This window comes from Eleutherodactylus coqui, chromosome 6, assembly GCF_035609145.1.
Source record: "Eleutherodactylus coqui strain aEleCoq1 chromosome 6, aEleCoq1.hap1, whole genome shotgun sequence".
Classification (NCBI taxonomy): Eukaryota; Metazoa; Chordata; class Amphibia; order Anura; family Eleutherodactylidae; genus Eleutherodactylus; species Eleutherodactylus coqui.
Window position 1 is genome coordinate 224,202,975 of NC_089842.1, and position 21,316 is coordinate 224,224,290.

Sequence of the window (21,316 nt, forward strand, 5' to 3'; positions counted from 1 at the left end):
TACATATGGCGAACGATGTACTCCTGTGTACCAATTTCCCAGAAACAGTAATAATAAGGAAAGGGCTTTAGAGCACACTAATTTGGAAGATAACCAATAGAGGTTGTTATAGGGAGGTGCACATACTGATGTGAGGGGGGCCATAATTCATCCAAGTACTTTGGCTCTGTATTAAAATTCGTGTGGATTACGAGTGAACAAGTGGCCATGGAATATGTGTTCGCTGTATAAATAAACACATTACTGCACAGAGGGTTTTATTGTGTATATATAACCATACAGAAGAGAGCACTGGGTAGTCTATAGTCGCTGAAGCTTTATGTAAATGAGGAGGGAGACTCCTCCCACTATAGTCACAGTAATATCAGCCTCACTAGATCCAGATGTCGGATGTGCAGTCTCCTCCCGGGTATCTGGGCTCGTGGACAAGAACCGGCCCATGTGGCTCCTTCCCAAAATCCACCAGGAAGTCTGGGTTTAGCGTGAGCCCACCGTCTGTGGTGTCCACATCAATCTGCAGCAAGACACCGCCATCCCTGGAGGACAAGAGACGACCCCGCAGGGCCGCGCATGGGTTACATGTGAGGAGGTAATTGTACAGGTCTGTGCTATCCTGAGACGCCAAGGTGAATGTCTTGGCAGGAAATGCAAAGATAGTTCTGAAATGTGGAAACAACGACACCTACTGGCTAAATTATCATGTAGTATGTTATGTGTCGGCAGCCGGACAGAAAATCATTCTCACCAGTATCCCATGTCCTAACCTACAACCAAGGTTGAGAGCAGAGAGAATTAGGGCTCTGGTTCTTTGTCCTAATTCTTAAGAGTAATTCAATATCTTACAAATCTCTAATCTCTCACATCAGACGCTCCACAGGATGAAATCAGATGTGAACCCCAGCTTCTCCATATAGGAGGGGTAGTACCCTGTCTTACCGGATCATGTCAGGGTAGAACTGCTTGTCCCAGGCACTGTACAGAGACGTAGTCACGTAGAGCCTCTTCCCATCCAGGCTGAGCTGGATCATCTGAGGACCCCCAGGGACCTTCCTTCCCTATAAGACACAGGAGAGGATAGTGTGATAAGAGGGCCCCCGAGGACCCTCGTCCTGTACAAGACAGGACAGCAGATGATAGTGGAGTGATATGAGGGCCCCCGGGGACTTTCCTACCCTATAAAGCAGAACAAGACATCATAGTAAGGTGGCATGGTGACACGAGAGCCCCTGGGGATTCTCCTCCCATATAGGACACAGGTGTTATGAAGGCCCTTTCTCCCTTAAAAGACACCAGTGATAGTTTGGTGATACAAGGATCCCTGGGGCGGGAGGTAACAGTGGGGGATCTGGTGATATGAGGGCCCCCAGGGTTCTTCCTCTTCTAAAGAACAGAACTTGATAGTAGGGCAATATGATGAAACATGAGTTCTCACCTTTATGAATAGTGGATCTGGCTGGTCATGCAGGTCATTGTCCTCAACAACGGTCACTGGCCCCCCTTTCACAATGCTGCCCCCTATAAATACCTGTACAGAGGAGACGCACATGATAGGGTGGATACATCTGTGGACTTGTAGGACAGAGAAACCCTAAGTGGCTGTATACCTGTCCCACCATTCTAGGGTGACGGATATCGGTAATGTCGTACTGCCTGACGTCTCCATGAAGCCAGTTGTTGAAGTAGACAAAGCGGTCATCCATCGAAATCAGGATATCTGAGATGAACCCTGGAAGGACAAAGAGGAAAGAGCCAAAGCTCAGGGACTCCCAAACTGAGGATCATGTAATGATACAGCCGGAGAAATAGCAGACAAGGACGGAGGGCTGATGAGAAAGAACGTGAGTCTCGCAGAGCTCTGATCTACCTGGTATCTCTGGTAATATCCATCCTTCCACCTTCTTACTTCTCACCTGGATGACCTTCTCTGTTTCCCACTGACCACCCTGTGATCAGAGAAGACGACTGAAGCTGCACCCTCTTTTGACATAGGAGACTCAAGAAAGTAAAGGGAAAAGAGGACGAGCAGTGACAAGATAGATGAAGATAAGCTAAAAGTTTGGTACGGTGTTAACTAGTAGAACAAAATATGACTGTTGTCAATAAGAGAAACAAAGTAATCTTGTGGATATGATACCTTTTTAATGGACAAAATGATGCTATAGTGAGCTTTCGAACAGGCTTGGGGTTCTTCTTCAGGGTTAATGGAATAGACACAAAGAAGCATGCATACATGAATATACACATACATGTGGAAAGAACAGTCACATTTTGATAGATGGAAATAAAACATGAGGAGGAGCCTGATGATACAAGACCTTGCGGAGAAGCACGGGTTCTACTGTAGAAGTTGACACTGACCTGTAGTTGTGGCTCCTTACCTCCACCTTATAGACATGAAGTACTGAACTGCTGAGAGCACAACACATCAAGGCTTGGTCCGAATCTGGATTATGTAAGAACCGGATACCAAGAGGAACTTGTCCATTCTCGCCAAGGTCCAGACTCTGTATACAAGTGCGTTTTGTCCAGTCCCACACATGTAACCGGTGACCGTAGTATCCTGAAGTGAAAATATAATGTAAGTCAAAGTCACCCAGAGCAATTGGAGGATGCCATGGTCGGGTCCAGTCAGCAGCTGCCCTGTCTTACCAGCTTGGACGTCTTCAATTCTAAAACCATTTCCAAACACCCGTGGGGCTCCCCACTCAGTGCTGATCATGACGTTGTGCCGCGGTTGGTACCAGAAGTCATAGCCAAACTCTGCCGCCTGTCCGTCTAACTCCCAGTTACCTTTTACTTCAAACGTCTCTGCATCCAGCAAAACAAAGCCTCCTGAAATGTGGAGCAGAAGGAAAGTTACCAAAGCTGCGAGGAGACTCCAGGATAACCTTCCAAGCTTTTTCTCGATCGTGGTCAACACTCAGATGACGGTATCAGAAGTGGCGCCCTCACCTTTGCCGTTCCCTTCAGGGTCTCCCATGGCACTAATCATGACATCCCCAGAGCCTAGGCAGTGAGAGGTGTGCAGAAACGCCAGACCGCACTTCTCCTTTATGTCGTCCGCTTCCACCACCTGCAGGGGATCACATACAGCAGTCATCACCTAGGAGAGTGCAGACAGTTCTGGGAGGCATCAGGTAACACCCACCTTGTGGATACAGGGGGCTCGTGGGTCAGTGCCCACATCCACCACATAGACCCGGGAAGAGATGAGACATGGCAGGATCAGCTTGTCCCTCACTTTAGTGGGATCTCCAAAGCAGCTACTGCAGGCGTTCCAGCCGGAGTGGTGCAGCTCATCATTCACATTGGGCATCGGCAGACGGTGAATGACCTGGAATATAGAAATAGTGTCACTGGATGCACTCACAGATAGAGTTTGCACTTGTCTGCAGAGCTGACATTCATATATTAGTGTCACCCAATGCAGAACAACCACCTTCCATTCATACAGTATTGTTTCACACCAAGGAGCTGACAGGTCACATGGATGATACCTGACAATACCGAGGAGACTTTGGGTTCACATCCACAGTGGCCAGGTAATCTGGTTTGTTAATCCCGGTGTGGTGATAAACGCAGGGCACGTACATAATCTCCTCTCGGGAAGCTGGATGGAAATGGAGTAGTCAGTTAGGTCTAGTGGCTGCAACAGAAAAGTCCTGGTGGAAGATGAGACATTGGAGAAATGGTCGAGACCGTATGAAAGCCATCAGGTCAGGAGCTGATGCACCAGATCTTTCTGCTAATACCAAGGGTTCTATGGAAAGCAGACGCCACCAGTTGTCACCGTCAGTCTTGGTGCTTCATATATTCCTACAGTATGATATGTAATCAGTAGTCCCAGTAAGGGCGTCATACCTTTCATGGCATCCAAGGGTGATGTGAATCCTGGTCCACAGCGCCTGCATTGAGCTGGAGAGGAAATATGAACATGAGGTAGAGCCTGCTGTAGAAGAAGCTCCATCCTGGTCCCCCTGACTAATACATTCCTTATCCCCAAAACCACAAGGTATTTGAGATAGGATGACCTCCTGACCTAGTGAGCACCATCTATCCTTACAAGGTCGTGTTACACCCAACATTAACAACTGCCCCCCCAGTACTTACCCCCATGAGTATTAGTTCATGCTGAGTACTGAGACCGGAGTGACCGAAAGGGAGACATAGAAAAAGTCTGCACATCTCCCCCCTAAAGATTTGCTCCATAAGCAGCGTGAGAGAGTGCAGCACAATGATGCTACACCTACAACGACTGGGCTGAGTGAACCTGTATGGTAAATATGTCACTATAACCCCAAGCATTATATGTTCTAGGAGATTAGGTAAGTCGTTATGCAGAAAACAGGTAAGCCGACGAAAATTACAAATGGCATCTAAAAAAATTAGGGATATTTCCAAGCAGGACCAGGGGGGCCATCGCTGACCTCCTCCAGAGTGTAGGCACAGACCTGGCTGTAATACCCTGCAACCTATTCTAACCACAGCTCTCGGGTCTTACTCATGGTGAAGCAGTCTCTTGCTGTACTCATCTCACTTGTTTACTTCTAGAGATCTTGTATTTGATTTCTGGGTGGGTTAAGAGGCCCCGAGAACACCCAATAACTTGATTATATTCATTGGGCACAATGCCAATGTTATCTCATCCTCACCGCCTCCCTGTGGTTTACTACAGGCCAATCTCGTGCTAGGAATGTATATCTGCATTGCTGCACAAGTATTAACAAGACTAGTAGCGATAGTATTGTAATTTCCTCAGAGACTTCTCACATGTTCCTGTTACAGCTGGACAGTGGCCCGCCACAAGTTCTCAGCAGACCTGTTTCCATTTAACTCTTTCCAATCCAATTTGTATCCTGGTTTTCCTAGGGGGCTTACTCTTTTTCTGCCATTATACAATGGCGCTATATGCTGCCTAAAGCCAGTACTGCATGAAGTGACATGTTGGATAGGCTCCGACAGCAGAGAGGGTGGCAATAAACAGTAAGAGGACCCCGATGGATGTCTTCCAACATCGGAGCTGTACAGCCTTAAATCATAATGTCTTAAGATGTAAGACAGTGGATTGGAAAGGGTTAAGCTTCATTCTGATTTTGAGGCCTGTGCAGAGGCCAAGTGGCTGTGGTGTTAGGTCACTGAGGGGATCTAATACTATGAGGAGGTCACTGAGCGGCACTTTTACTATGAGGAGGTCACTGAGTGGCACTTTTACTATGAGGAGGTCACTGAGTGGCACTATTACTATGAGGAGGTCACTGAGCGGCACTATTACTATGAGGAGGTCACTGAGCGGCACTATTACTATAAGGGGGTCACTGAGAGGATCTAATACTATGAGGAAGTCACTGAGAGACAACAGTTCTTTGAGGAGGTCACTGAGGGACAATATTTCTGTGAGGTGGTCACTAAGGAACAATATAACTGGGGAGATCACTGAGAGGATCTAATACTATGAGGAGGTTACTGAGGGGGCAATATAACTATGGGGAGATCACTGAGAAGTACTAATACTATGAGGAGGTCACTGAGGGGTAATATTACTATGAGCAGATCACTGAGGGGATCCAATACTATAAGGAGGTCACTGAGGGACAATATTTCTATGAGGAGGTCAACGAGGGACAATATTTCTATGGGGAGGTCACTGAGGTGCAATATTACTATGAGGAGATCACTGAGGGGATCAAATACTATGAGTAGGTCACTGAGGGGCACTATTACTATGAGGAGGTCACTGAGGGACAATCTAACTATAAACAGATCACTAAGAGGATCTAATACTATGAGGAGGTCACTGAGGGGCAATCTTACTATCAGGAGGTCACTGAGGGGCAATATTACTGTGAAGAGGTCACTGAGGGGCAATATTACTGTAAGCAGGTCACTGAGGGGATCTAATACTATGAAGTTTCTGAGGGGCACTATTACTGTAAGCAAGTCACTGAGGGGCAATATTACTATGAAGAGGTCACTGAGGGGATCTGATACTATGAGGAGATCACTGAAAGGATATAATACTATGAGGAGGTCACTGAGGGGCAATATTACTATGAGGAGGTCACTGAGGGGCAATATAACTGTGAGGAGATCACAGAGGATCTAATACTATAAAAAGGTCACTGAGGGGCAATATTACTATGAGGAGATCACTGGGAGGATCTAATACTATGAGGAGGTCACTGCGGGGCAATATTACTATTAGAAGGTCACTGAGGGGCAATATTACTATGAGGAGATCATTTATATGATCTAATATTATGAGGAGGTCAGTGAGAGACAGTATTTCGATGAGGAGGTCACTGAAGGGCAATATTACTATGAGGAGATCACTGAGAGGATCTAATACTATGGGGAGGTCACTGAGGGACAATATTTCTATGAGGAGGTCACTGAGGGGCAGTTTCACTATGGGGACATCACTGAGAGGATCTATTACTATGGGGAGGTCACTGAGGGGATCTAATACTATGAGGTCACTCAGGGGCAATATTACTTTGACGAGATCACTGAGAGGATCTAATTCTATGAGGAGGTCACTGAGGGGCAATATTAGTATGATGAGGTAACTGAGGGGCAATATTACTATGAGGAGATCACTGAGAGGATCTAATACTATGAGTAGGTCACTGAGGGGCAATATTAGTATGAGTAGATCACTGAGGGAATCTAATACTATGAGGCTGTCACAGAGGGTCAATATTACTATGAGGAGGTCCCCGAGGGGCAATATTACTATGAGGAGATCACTGAGAAGATCTACTAGTATGAGGAGGTCACCTAGGTTAATATTACTATTAGAAGGTCACTGAGGGGCAATATTACTACCAGGAGATCATTGAGATGATCTAATCCTATGAGGAGGTCAGTGAGAGACAATATTTCAATGAGAAGGTCACTGAGGGGAAATATTACTATGAAGAGATCACTGAGAGGATCTAATACTATGGGGAGGTCACTGAGGGACAATATTTCTATGAGGAGGTCACTGAGGGGCAATATTACAGTGAAGAGGTCACCGAGGCGCACTGTTGCTGTGAGGAGGACACTGAGGGGATCTAATACTATGAAGTCTCTGAGGAGCACTATTACTATAAGGAGGTTAATGAGGGAATCTATACCTATGAGGAGATCACTGAGAGGATATAATACTAAGAGGAGGTTAGTGAGGGACAATATTTCTATGAGGAGGTCACTGAGGAGATCTAAAACTATGAGGAGGTCATTGAGAGGTAATATTACTATGAGGAGGTCACTAGGGACAATATGACAAGGAGGAGGTCACTCAGGGGCAATATTACTATTTAGAGATCACTGAGAGGATCTAATACTATGAGGAGGTCACTGAGTGGAAATATTACTATTAGGAGGTCACTGAGGGGCAATATTTAAATGAGGAGATCACTTGAGATGATCTAGTACTATGAGGAGGTCAGTGAGAGACAATATTTCTATGAGGAGGTCACTGAGGGGCAATATTACTATGAGGAGATCACTGAGAGGATCTATTACTATGAGAAGGTCACTGAGGGGATCTAATCCTAATGAGGAGGTCACTCAGGGGCAATATTACTATGAGGAAATCACTGAGAGGATATAATACTATGAGGAGGTCACTGAGGGACAATATTTCTATGGGGATGTCATGGAGGGGCAATATTACTATGGGGAGGATACTGAGGAGATCTAAAACCCTGAGGAGGTCATTGAGAGGTAATATTACTATGAGGAGGTCACTAGGGACAATATGACAAGGAGGAGGTCACTCAGGGGCAATATTACTATTTAGAGATCAATGAGAGTATCTAATACTATGAGGAGGTCACTGAGGGACAATATTTCTATTAGGAGATCACTGATGGGCAATATTACTATGGGGAGATCACTGAGCGGATCTAATACTATGAGGAGGTCACTGGGGGGCAATATTACTATGAGAAGATCACTGAGGGGATCTAATACTATGAGGCGGTTACTCAGGGGCAATATTACTATGACGAGATCACTGAGAGTATCCAATACTGTGAGGAGGTCACTGAGGGACAATATTTCTATGAGGAGATCACTGATGGGCAATATTACTATGGGGAGATCACTGAGAGGATCTAATACGATGAGGAGGTCACTGGGGGGGCAATATTACTATGAGAAGATCACTGAGGGGATGTAATACTATGAGGAGGTCCCTCAGGGGAAATATTACTATGAGGAGATCACTGAGTGTATTAATACAATGAGGAGGTCATCGGGCAACAATATTTCTATGACGATGTCACTGAGGGGCAATATTACTATGAGGAGATCTCTGAGGTGCAATATTACTATGAGGAGATCTCTGAGGGGCAATATTACTATGAGATGATCATTGAGAGGATCTAATAGTATGAGTAGGTCACTGAGGGGCAATATTACTATGAGGAGATCACTGAGGTGATCTAATACTATGATGCAGTCACTCAGGGGCAATATTACTATGAGGAGATCACTGAGAGTATCCAATACTATGAGGAGGTCACTGAGGGACAATATTTCTATGAAGAGGTCACTGAGCAACAATATTTTTATGAGGAGATCACTGACGGGCAATATTACTATGAGGAGATCACTGGGAGGATCTAATACTATGAGGAGGTCACTGAGAGGGAATATTACTATGAGGAGATCACTGAGAGGATCTAATACTATGAGGACGTCAGTGAGGGACAATATTTCTATGAGGAGGTCACTGAGGGGCAATATTACTGTGCGGAAAGCACTGAGAGGATCTAATACTATGAGGAGGTCACTGAGGGTCTATAATTCTATGAGGAGGTCACTGAGGGATAATAATTTTATGAGGAGGTCACTGAAGGACAATATAACTATGAAGAGATTACTGAGAGCATCTAATACTATGTGGAGATCACTGAAGGACAATCTTATTATAAGAAGGTCACTGAGGGGCAATATTACTGTGAAGAGGTCACTGAGGGGCACTGTTGCTGTGAGGAGAACACTGAGGGGTAATATTACTGTAAGGAAGTCACTGAGGGGCAATTTTACTGTGGGGAGGTCACTGAGAGGATCTAATACTATGAAGTCTCTGAGGGGCACTATTACTGTGAGATCACTGAGGGGCAATATTACTATGAGGAGGTCACTGAGGGACAATATTACTATGAGGAGGTCACTGAGGGACAATATTACTATGAGGAGGTCACTGAGGGGCAATATTACTATGAGGAGGTCACTGAGGGGATCTAATACTATGAAGTCTCACAGGGGCACGATTACTGTGAGGAGGTCACTGAGGGGCAATATTACTATGAGGAGGTCACTGAGGGGCAATATTACTATGAGGAGGTCACTGAGGAGCAATATTACTATGATGATGAGCAATAATACTATGATGAGGTCACTGAGGGGCAATATAATGATGAGATCACTGAGAGGATCTAATACTATCAGGAGATCACTGAGGGGCAATATTACTATGAGGAGAACACTGAGAGGATCTAATACTATGAGGAGGTCACTGAGGGACAATATTACTATGAGGAGGTCACTGAGGGGCAATATTACTATGAAGTGATTACTGAGAGGATCTAATACTATGAGGAGGTCAGTGAGAGACAATATTTTGATGAGGAGGTCACTGAGGGGCAATATTACTATGAGGAGATCACTGAGAGGATCTAATACTATGGGGGGGGGGGGGGGGTCACCGAGGGACAATATTTTCATGAGGGGGTCACTGAGTGGCAATATTACAGTGAAGAGGTCACCGAGGGGCACTGTTGCTGTGAGGTGGACACTGAGGGGATCTAATACTATGAAGACTCTGAGGGGTACTATTACTATAAGAAGGCCAATGAGGGAATCTATACCTATGAGGAGATCACTGAGAGGATATAATACTGTGAGGAGGTCACTGAGGGCCAATATTACTATCGGGAGGTCAGTGAGAGGATCTAATGCTATGAGGAGGTCAGTGAGAGGATCTAATACTATGAGAAAGTCACTCAGGGGCAATATTACTGTGAAGAGGTCACCAAGGGGCACTGTCGCTGTGAGGAGGACACTGAGGGGTAATATTACTGTAAGGAGGTCCCTGAGGGGCAATATTACTGTGGGGAGGTCACTGAGAGGATCTAATACTACTGTATGAAGTCTCTGAGGGGCCCTATTACTGTGAGGAGATCACTGAGGGGCAATATTACTATAAGGAGATCACTGAGAGGATTTAATACTATTAGGAGGTCACTGAGGGACAATATTACTATGAAGTGATCACTGAGAGGATCTAATTCTATGAGGAGGTTACTGAGGGAAAATATTTTTATTAGGAGGTCACTGAGGGAAAATATTTCTATTGGGAGGTCACTGAGGGACAATTTTTTTCTGAGGAGGTCACTGAGGGGCAATATAACTATGAGGAGATCACTGAGAGAATCTTCTACTATAAGAGGTCACTGAGGGACAATATTACTTTGAAGAGGTCACCGAGGGGCACTGTTGCTATGAGGAGGACACTGAGGGCTATTATTACTATGAGGAGGTCACTGAGGGGCAATATTACTATGAGGAGGTCACCAATGGGCAATATTACTATGAGGAGGTCAGTGAGAGGATCTAATACTATGAGGAGGTCAGTGAGAGGATCTAATACTATGAGAAGGTCACTCAGGGGCAATATTACTGTGAAGAAGTCACCAAGGGGCACTGTTGCTGTGAGGAGGACACTGAAGGGCCATATTACTATGAGGAGGTTACTGAGGGGATTTAATACTATGAAGTCTCTGAGGGGCACTATTACTGTGAGGAGGTCTCTGAGGGGCAGTATTACTATGAGAAGGTCACTGAGGGGCAATATTATTGTAAATAGATCTCTAAGGGACAATATTACTGTGAGGGGATCTCTGAGGGACACTATTACTGTGAGGAGCTTTCCTAAGGTCTGTGGATGGGTAGTCGGTGGTGCAGTCTGCTGCAGGCGTTTTAGCCGCTCATTGCAACTGTTCATCACAGCTAAGTGCAGGCAATTTTCTCACAAGCAGTTGCTTGTGTGCAGTTAATACCTTGTGTCAATGAGCTCCGAGCCAGAGCAGTCTCGTGTAAGATTTGTGCAGTCACATGGTGACATGCCGGATGATACTGCTTCTTGTAAACTGCCCTTAACTTCAAGTATGTGACACGTGTTTATATCCATATGGCAAGTTACCACTGAGATCTCTTCTGCCTCTTGCTGCTGACACCACGCTATTACTCTCTGGAATCAGTGATATATAATGCAGATGACCTCGCTCTTGTGCTGGGTAAATCAGGTGGATGACACGTCGTCTCTATTTATGTGGAGGTCTCTTTGGGTCGCTTCTCTCTCATTTACATCCAGTATAATATCACTACAACCCTCATCTTTCTTACACCTCACATTGGATGTGCAGCCATTTAACACCATTTATAAAGTACGATCACTCAGCCAGTTGTGAGTCATTCCCATATTTGGACATTTTTTTCAGTAAGGATGGTATGAAATACTTTGTCAAATACTTTACTAAAGTCAAAATATGCTATACCGCATGTCTCGGTTCAACTGTCAGGAATATGCCGATTGTGTGATTATTTAGACTATTTTGCTTCTCTCAGTCATGCATTAACTTTTGAATTATCGTCTGCCCTGGTCAGAGAGCTAAAGTTCATGTTTACAGTGTGTCTGGAAAATGGTTGCATAATAAAATTAAGATGTCTATGTCTTAACAGTAAAGGCCCATTTACACGTAGCGAATTATTGCTCAAAATTTGTTCAAAAGAACGAATTTGAGCGATAGTCGTTCAATGTGAATGCGAACAAAAAACCCCCCAAAAAACGCTCACTTCTCGTTTGCGGTTGTTTAAGCTGTCTTTCGAGTGAACTTAAAAAATCTTGTTGTCTTGTCATTCCATGTTAGTGCTCCCTGCCTAGTGCATAGGTGGTGAAGCATTGAGCGAGAAGCGGACGAGAAGCCAATGAACCAGCGGCAAGTCTTTCTCTTTGAATGCTCTGCACGAGCGCTGACTACCTTAGCAGTGAAGGCAGCGCTCGTGCAGCCATTTGAAAGACTGTCGGCCTGTGTAAAAGGGCCTTTAATAAGCTTGCAATGAAGAGTCATGTTATCGTGTCTGGAAGGGGGATTAGCATTCATGGTTATATAATAGGATGTAGATGCTGGTTTAGATTAAATTTGCACACAATATGTTTGTTTTTCTGTCTGATAACAGAATAATTGGCATCATTTTGTCATGAGGAATAGGAAATCGATAAGTTTGCATTTTTTGCTAAGATAGTATAAAAGTTCTACTTTCCGCAGCCAAGACATAAGCCATTCAGACAAATGAGGGGACGCCCTACTCTACTCGTTGGACCAGTTTCCTGGAGAATTCTCTGTCTTGGTGCCATTTGAAAGTGGGCTTCCTGGCTGTGGTTAAACAAGTCAGATGATGCTGCTTCCTAGCAATGCAATGGAAGTTGTAACATATAAATAAAAATTAAACTGACCCTGGGATTTCAACAGATTGAGACACTGGACTTACAGTTGATGGTAGACTAGGATACTCTATTTTACATTTATTTTTCTTGTAATATCCTGATGTTTTCACTATAAAAAAATTAACAGTCATAGGAATGTGTTCCTTTCGTCTACATCCACACTGCTTGCACACCTTGTGAAGGGCCCAAAGCTTATCTTGATCACCCAGTCTAACTTTGACATATGCAAAATAGGTTTGCTTGACAAATGTGCTGATGTTCGCACTTTCATTGGGAAGGTCCTTTTGGATATCTCCCCTGCATGACCTGGTCCTTGTTCCCTTTTCCTGTTCTCCCAATTGGCCCCACCCTGTTCCTTGATTAACTACACTATATAAATCTGTCCCTAATTCCTTGCAAGATTATTGTGCTCCAAGACTGTAGTCGAGCTCCACCACCTGCCCGCTCCACCACACTGCAAACAGATAGACTTCTGTACCGATCATTGGCTTCACCCTGACTATGCTACTTGTCTGCTCCTACTGTACTGCAACCAATATTACCTGTGTACCGATCACTGGCTTTACCCTGACTATGCTATCGGCCCACACTGGTTGCAACAAGAGGCTCCGAACTAGAATCTGATCGTTACAAAAAAATCTTGCCGAATATGGAGTCCACTGGGGCCACCCTGAGGAAACAGGTTACTGAGCTCCAACAGTTTGTTCCACCTACCAGGGGAATGTTGCTGAATTACAAAGCGAGAGATGCCACTGTCAGCGAAATTCAGTGGAGCAATGCTGATACACCAAGTATCCCTGTTATCTGTGCATGTGGGACAGCAGAGCTCATGAAAAGCATTGAGTGGAAAGGAATTGGCCTCCAAGATCTGACCTCAAACCTGGTGATCTAAACATTCTACACGAGCCACTTGTTGACAGAAAGAACATCATATTCCCACCTCTGTACGTGAAACTGTGTCTCTTGAAACAATTTGTTAAAGCTTTGCCATATGAAAGAGACCGTTTCAAGTACCTCATTTTGGCATTTCCTATCCTGTCATTTGAAAAAAAATAAAGTTCAGCAACTCATCAAAGATAAACATTTCATTGCGACTGTCACAGACAGTGAGCGTGGACCCACTGTGCCAACCACACTTGGCTAAACCTAAGGGTGCTATCCTGGTGGTTCCCCAGTCTTCACCCTTTAATCACTGTGGGAAACCGACCAGGCTGCTACCTCCTGCAGTAGTCCCGGTGTGGTTGGCAGCTGACCCCCAAAAGTCAGAAGCAGCGGTGCAAGGCACCATGAAACAGGCCAGACTGCAAATAGGATCTGGGGGCAGACAAACGTGTACAGAATAAAAGCAGACAATAAGTCAGAGACAAGATCTAGCAGCAGACAAATCGTATACAGAGATATAAGTACAGAATCAGAACAGACAGAGACAGGCAACCTATGTATGCTGATTGTCTGAGATAAACACACAACAACCCTCAGGCCAAGAGTGAGGGTCCTCAACTCACTTAAATAGGAGGGTAATTGCCTGTTAAGCTGCGGCTGGGTTGTGAGCACTGAGAAGGGTTAACTACTGCAGTGCTGAAAGAAAGTAAAAGCAAAAAGTGCATTTATACAGAAGGAGCAGAGTAATGCCCGTGTCTGCCCAGAATAGCAAGAGGGCAGCAGACATGGGTAGCCGACCTAACAGTGACGTCAGAACTCCAAAAGAATGCTTGGTTATCATTCAAAGGACTTTCTTGGAAGTTTGTGAGGAAAGAATTACACCGATTACAAAATGCTTAGTTGCAACATGAGCATGACGAAAACTTGATGTGTTCACTGATGAGCAAGGTAAACCATTCCACCAAGATTTGAAGGTCATGGAGGGACGGTATCAGGGTAGATGTGATGTACATATGATGGCTGACTTATTAGAGCATCAGGTGAGATTGTCCATAGATTGAACACTTCAGGAAAAGCTATAAGCGTGAATATTTACCTAAGCTGCTACTACTTGCACGCAATTTGATGTACAAAAACAATATATGCTCTGTATGGACTAGATAACTTTAAATAGAGATTACATTCAAGTATGTTTTTGATTTTCTATTGGATGTATATTTTGTATAGTTTTTGAGAAAATGGAGGGTATCCTGTATCCTAAAAAGTTGATGTGATAGAGCAAAACTGGGGTCATTTTTGGATTCGGAAGCCAAAAATCAGTAAAAAAACAAGTGAGAAGATCTAAGTCAACAAAATTGGCTTCCCCAGTATAATCCATGAGTGTTACAGTACCGATATTTTCCAGCAGGTGGCAGTAAAGGTTATTCTGTAATCCGTCAGTGGTGCAGTACTCTTATCATCCAGCAGATGTAAATAGAGGTTATCCTATAATCCATGAGTGGTGAAGTACTGATGACTTCCAGAAGGTGGCATTAGAAGGTTTTCTGTAGTATATAAGTGGTACAGCAGTGAAACCATTCTGCCAGTTACTTTCTTCCTCGAGCTTCTGTACATTTAGCTGTTTTTTACAAGAACTTACACTAATGATGCCCTTATCTTTACAGTAAGTGCTGTTATTAGAGATGAGCGAGCACCAAAATGCTCGGGTGCTCGTTGCTCGAGTCGAACTTTCCGCGATGCTCGAGGGTTCGTTTCGAGTAACGAACACCATTGAAGTCAATGGGCGACTCGAGCATTTTTGTATATCGCCGATGCTCGCTAAGGTTTTCATTTGTGAAAATCTGGGAAATTCAAGAAAGTGATGGGAACGACATAGAAACGCATAGGGCAGGCGAGGGGCAACATGCTGGGCTGCATCTCAACCTCCCAGGTCCCACTATTAAGCCACAATAGCGGCAAGAGAGGGCCCCCCCCCCCTCAACAATTTTTACTTCTGAAAAACCCTCATTAGCAATGCATACCTTAGCTAAGCACCACACTACCTCCAACAAAGCACAATCACTGCCTGCATGACACTCCGCTGCCACTTCTCCTGGGTTACATGCTGCCCAACCCCCCCGCACGACCCAGTGTCCACAGCGCACACCAAAGTGTCCCTGCGCAGCCTTCAGCTGCCCTCATGCCACACGCTGGACTCATAGCCACACCAGCCTCATGTCTATTTATAAGTGCGTCTGCCATGAGGAGGAACCGGAGGCACGCACTGCAGAGGGTTGGCAGGGCCAGGCAGCGACCCTCTTTAAAAGGGGTGGGGCGATAGCCCACAATGCTGTACAGAAGCAGTGAGAACTCCAATCCTGTGCCACCTCCATCAGGAGCTGCACACGTGGGCATAGCACTGGGGAATCCATGTGCCACACAGTATTCATTCTGTCAAGGTGTCACATAGCTCAATCCACACTGCAAGGGGAAAGCCGTCAACGCTCTGCCCCCTACCCAAGTCAGTCAGTGCCTTTGTGCCAGGCAGGTCAAACACCACGATGGGAACTAAGTTTGCACGAACAGCATAGGGGGGTCCTAGGAAGCCCAAGACATGAACAAAAAATTGATCTGAGCGGCCAAACATGGCAGACTTGCACCGCGCCCACGACATAGGCCTCGGCCCACAGCTTCAGCAATCCTAGGCAGGAAGCGGACTGTCACTGCACCAAGGACATAGGCCTCTGCACAAACCCTCAGCAATCGCGGGCCTACAGTGGACTCCAATGCTAGCGTAGCTGTGCACGTCGCATTAGCGCTGTATTGCTCCTGTAGTTTGTCCCAATGCAGTGCCCCGAATAGTAGAGCTAAAGTCAGATTAAATACAGGTGGGCTTCGGCCCACACTGCATGCCCCAGTCAGACCGGGGTTTTTAATACATAGACACAGGCAGGTACAACTCACTAATGTGAAGTCCGTGTGGACCGACAGCATGGGTGGCTTCCTGGAACCCATCGGCGGTACATAAATATATCCCATTGCAGTGCCCAGCACAGCTGAGGTAACGTCAGGTTTAATGCAGATGGGCTTCGGCCCACACTGCATGCCCCAGTCTGACTGGGGTTCTTTATAAGTAGACACATACAGTTACAACTCCGTGTGGACCGACAGCATAGGTGGGTCCCAGGAAGCCACCGGCGGTACATAAATATATCCCATTGCATTGCCCAGCACAGCTGAGGTTACGTCCGATTAAATGCAGGTGGTCTTCGGCCCACACTGCATGCCCCAGTCTGATTGGGGTTTTTAATACATAGACACTGGCAGGTACAAATCCGTAATGTGAAGTCCCTGTAGACCCACAGCATGGGTGGCTCCCTGGAACCCATCGGCGGTACATAAATGTATCCCATTGCAGTGCCCTGCTCAGCAGAGCTAACGTCACATACAATACAGGTGTGCTTCGGCCCACAGTGCATGCCCCAGTCAGACTGGTAATATGTACCTTAAAGGGGTTGTCCCGCGCCGAAACGGGTTTTTGTTTTTTTCAACCCCCCCCCCCCGTTCGGCGCGAGACAACCCCGATGCAGGGGTTAAAAAAGAAAACCGCACAGCGCTTACCTTAATCCCCGCGCTCCGGTGACTTATTACTTACCTGCTGAAGATGGCCGCCGGGATCTTCTCCCTCGGTGGACCGCAGGGCTTCTGTGCGGTCCATTGCCGATTCCAGCCTCCTGAGTGGCTGGAATCGGCACGTGACGGGGCGGAGCTACAAGGAGCCACTCTCAGGCACGAGCGGCCCCATTGAGAAAAGAAGAAGACCGGACTGCGCAAGCGCGTCTAATCCGGCGATTAGACGCTGAAAATTAGACGGCTCCATGGAAACGAGGACGCTAGCAACGGAGCAGGTAAGTGAAAAACTTCTGATAACTTCTGTATGGCTCATAATTAATGCACAATGTACATTACAAAGTGCATTAATATGGCCATACAGAAGTGTATAGACCCACTTGCTGCCGCGGGACAACCCCTTTAACAGTAACCGCGTTGGTGGAAATGTGGTGGTGACTGCGGACCTAATAGCGCTGTTTTATTTAGTTGGTTTTCGGAATGTGGCCAGGATTAAGTGGGCCGTGGCGGGGGGATGGTGGGGGGGCTCTCTTGTTGTGTGGGTAAAGGTGAAATTCTTGGACTGCCACCAGACGGACCAATGCAAAGGTTTTTGCCTAGATTGTTTTCATTGTTGGAGGAGGAGGGGGATGTTTTTGAGGCACTACATGTCCTCTCCACGTGTCCGTGGTTATATGCACCTTAACAGTAACCGCGTTGGTGGGAAATGGCCTCGCCACCATCATGTCTTTGGGAAGCCTCCGTTTCCACACCCCAGTGACATAGCATTAGCAGCGGTATAGGCAGAGCCGAGAATTAGTAACATTTCAGCGGTAGCATTAGGGACAGGCCCCAGTAACATATCACTAGCAGCATTATAGGGGGAGCACAGTATTAGTTCCATTTCAGTAGTAGTAGCAGTCCAGACAGGCCCCAGTAACAATTCCGAAGCAGCAGTATAGGGGGAGCACAGTATTAGTTCCATTTCCGTAGTAGTAGCAGTCAAGACAGGCCACAGTAACACTCCCATTGCAGCAGTTTAGGGAGATAACAGTCTCTTTCACATTTCAGTATTTGCAGTATAGACAAGGCCCCAGTTACATTTATGTAGCAATAGTGTAGGCCAACCCCACACACCTTGCTGTAGCATGAGTGCAGGCGAAGCCCATAAAAATTACAAGGATTACACTGTAGGCCAGGGCCCCAAAAAATTGGTGTACCAACAGTACAAATGTACCTCAGAAAAATTACGCATGCCCAACCAAGAGGGCAGGTGAAACCCATTAATCGCTTTGGTTACTGTGGCTTAATTTGTAACTAGGCCTGGAGGCAGCCCAGTTAAAATAAAAATTGGTTCAGGTGCAAGTTTCAACGCTTTAATGAGAATTGAAACGTATAAACATTGTTTATAAAAGTCATATGACTGAGCCTTGTGGGCCTAACATAAATTTCCCGTTCGGCGTGATTACGTGAGGTTTCAGGAGGAGGAGCAGGAGGAGGAGGATGAATATTATACACAGATTGATGAAGCTAAAAGGTCCCCGCTTTTTATGGTGATAGAGAACGATGCTTCCATCCGCGGGTGCAGCCTACGTATTGTTTAGGTACCGCTGCTGTCCGCTGGTGGAGAAGAGAAGTCTGGGGAAATCCAGGCTTTGTTCATCTTGATGAGTGTAAGCCTGTCGGCACTGTCGGTTGACAGGCGAGTACGCTTATCCGTGATGATTCCCCCAGCCGCACTAAACACTCTCTCTGACAAGACGCTAGCCGCAGGACAAGCAAGCACCTCCAGGGCATACAGCGCGAGTTCAGGCCACGTGTCCAGCTTCGACACCCAGTAGTTGTAGGGAGCAGAAGCATCACGGAGGACAGTCGTGCGATCGGCTACGTACTCCCTCACCATCTTCTTACTGTGCTCCCGCCGACTCAGCCTTGACTGGGGACCGGTGACACAGTCTTGCTGGGGAGCCAGAAAGCTGGCAGAGGCCTTGGAGAGTGTTCCCCTGCCTGCGCTGTACATGCTGCCTGATCTCCGCGCCTCCCCTGCTACCTGGCCCTCGGAACTGCACCTTCTGCCACTAGCACTGTTGGATGGGAATTTTACCATCAGTTTGTCCGCCAGGGTCCTGTGGTATAGCATCACTCTCGAACCCCTTTTCTCTTCGGGTATGAGAGTGGAAAGGTTCTCCTTATACCATGGGTCGAGCAGTGTGTACACCCAGTAATCTGTAGTGGCCAGAATGCGTGTAACGCGAGGGTCACGAGAAAGGCATCCTAACATGAAGTCATCCATGTGTGCCAGGGTACCTGTACGCAACACATGGCTGTCCTCACTAGGAAGATCACTTTCAGGATCCTCCTCCTCCTCCTCAGGCCATACACGCTGAAAGGATGACAGGCACGCAGCATGGGTACCCTCAGCAGTGGGCCAAGCTGTCTCTTCCCCCTCCTCCTCATGCTCCTCCCCCTCCTCCTCCTCCTCCTCAACGCGCTGAGATATAGACATGAGGGTGCTCTGACTATCCAGCGACATATTGTCTTCCCCCGCCTCCATTTCCGAGCGCAAAGCGTCTGCTTTTATGTTTTGCAGGGAACTTCTCAAGAGGCATAGCAGAGGAATGGTGACGCTAATGATTGCAGCATTCCCGCTCACCATCTGGGTAGACTCCTCAAAGTTTCCAAGGACCTGGCAGATGTCTGCCAACCAGGCCCACTCTTCTGTAAAGAATTGAGGAGGCTGACTCCCACTACGCCGCCCATGTTGGAGTTGGTATTCCACTATAGCTCTACGCTGCTCATAGAGCCTGGCCAACATGTGGAGCGTAGAGTTCCACCGTGTGGGCACGTCGCACAGCAGTCGGTGCACTGGCAGATTAAACCGATGTTGCAGGGTCTGCAGGGTGGCAGCGTCCGTCTTGGACTGGCGGAAATGTGCGCTGAGCCGGCGCACCTTTCCGAGCAGGTCTGACAAGCGTGGGTAGCTTTTCAGAAAGCGCTGAACCACCAAATTAAAGACGTGGGCCAGGCATGGCACGTGTGTGAGGCTGCCGAGCTGCAGAGCCGCCACCAGGTTACGGCCGTTGTCACACATGACCATGCCCGGTTGGAGGCTCAGCGGCGAAAGCCAGCAGTCGGTCTGCTCTGTCAGACCCTGCAGCAGTTAGTGGGCCGTGTGCCTCTTCTCTCCTAAGCTGAGTAGTTTCAGCACGGCCTGCTGACGCTTGCCCACCGCTGTGCTGCCACGCCGCGCGACACCGACTGCTGGCGACGTGCTGCTGCTGACACATCTTTATTGCGAGACAGAGGTTGCGTAGGAGGAGGAGGGTGGTTTAGTGGAGGAAGCATACACCGCCGCAGATACCACCACCGAGCTGGGGCCCGCAATTCTGGGGGTGGGTAGGACGTGAGCGGTCCCAGGCTCTGACTCTGTCCCAGCCTCCACTAAATTCACCCAATATGCCGTCAGGGAGATATAGTGGCCCTGCCCGCCTGTGCTTGTCCACGTGTCCATTGTTAAGTGGACCTTGGCAGTAACCGCGTTGGTGAGGGCGCGTACAATGTTGCGGGAGACGTGGTTGTGCAGGGCTGGGACGGCACATCGGGAAAAGTGGCAACTGGGAACCGAGTAGCGCGGGGCCGCCGCTGCCATCATGTTTTTGAAAGCCTCCGTTTCCACAAGCCTATACGGCAGCATCTTCAGGCTGATCAATTTGGCTATGTGCACGTTTAACGCTTGAGCGTGCGGGTACGTGGTGGCGTACTTGCGCTTGCGCTCAAACAGTTGTGCTAGTGACGGCTGCACGCTGCGCTGAGAGACATTGCTGGATGGGGCCGAGGACAGTGGAGATGAGGGTGTGGGTGCAGGCCGGGAGACGGTCGTGCCTATGTCCTGAGAGGGGGGTTGGATCACAGTGGCAGGTTGGGGCACAGGGGGAGAGGCAGTGGTGCAAACCGGAGGCGGTGAACGGCCTTCGTCCCACCTTGTGGGGTGCTTGGCCATCATATGCCTGCGCATGCTGGTGGTGGTGAGGCTGGTGGTGGTGGCTCCCCGGCTTATCTTGGCGCGACAAACCTTGCACACCACAGTTCGTCGGTTGTCTGCACTCTCAGTGAAAAACTGCCACACCTTTGAGCACCTCGGCCTCTGCAGGGTGGCATGGCGCGAGGGGGTGCTTTGGGAAACAGTTGGTGGATTATTCGGTCTGGCCCAGCCTCTACCCCTGGCCACCACACTGCCTCTTCCAACCTGCCCTGCTGCTGCACTTGCCTCCCCCTCTGAAGACCTGTCCTCAGTTGGCTTAGCAAACCAGGTGGGGTCAGTCACCTCATCGTAGAGCTGCTCTT

At 47.3% G+C, this 21,316-nt stretch overlaps 1 protein-coding gene across 7 annotated transcripts in view; it reads right to left on the reverse strand.

The window, feature by feature from the left end:
• Window positions 1–240: 240 nt before the first annotated feature.
• LOC136633327 (methanethiol oxidase-like) overlaps window positions 241–21,316 on the reverse strand; it is a 54,334-nt gene continuing 33,258 nt past the window's right edge. The window contains exons 1-12 of one of the 7 annotated variants that reach the window (XM_066608983.1): window positions 4,502–4,608; window positions 3,862–3,915; window positions 3,498–3,610; window positions 3,149–3,334; window positions 2,953–3,073; window positions 2,650–2,832; window positions 2,379–2,560; window positions 1,865–1,943; window positions 1,614–1,726; window positions 1,433–1,525; window positions 937–1,055; window positions 241–536 (exon numbers count right to left, since the gene is read on the reverse strand). In XM_066608983.1, coding sequence (XP_066465080.1) covers window positions 374–536; window positions 937–1,055; window positions 1,433–1,525; window positions 1,614–1,726; window positions 1,865–1,943; window positions 2,379–2,560; window positions 2,650–2,832; window positions 2,953–3,073; window positions 3,149–3,334; window positions 3,498–3,610; window positions 3,862–3,915; window positions 4,502–4,532 — 1,437 coding nt within the window. In that variant the 5' untranslated portion in view covers window positions 4,533–4,608 and the 3' untranslated portion in view covers window positions 241–373. The other 6 variants (XM_066608982.1, XM_066608987.1, XM_066608986.1 and 3 more) reach the window with 6 other exon arrangements.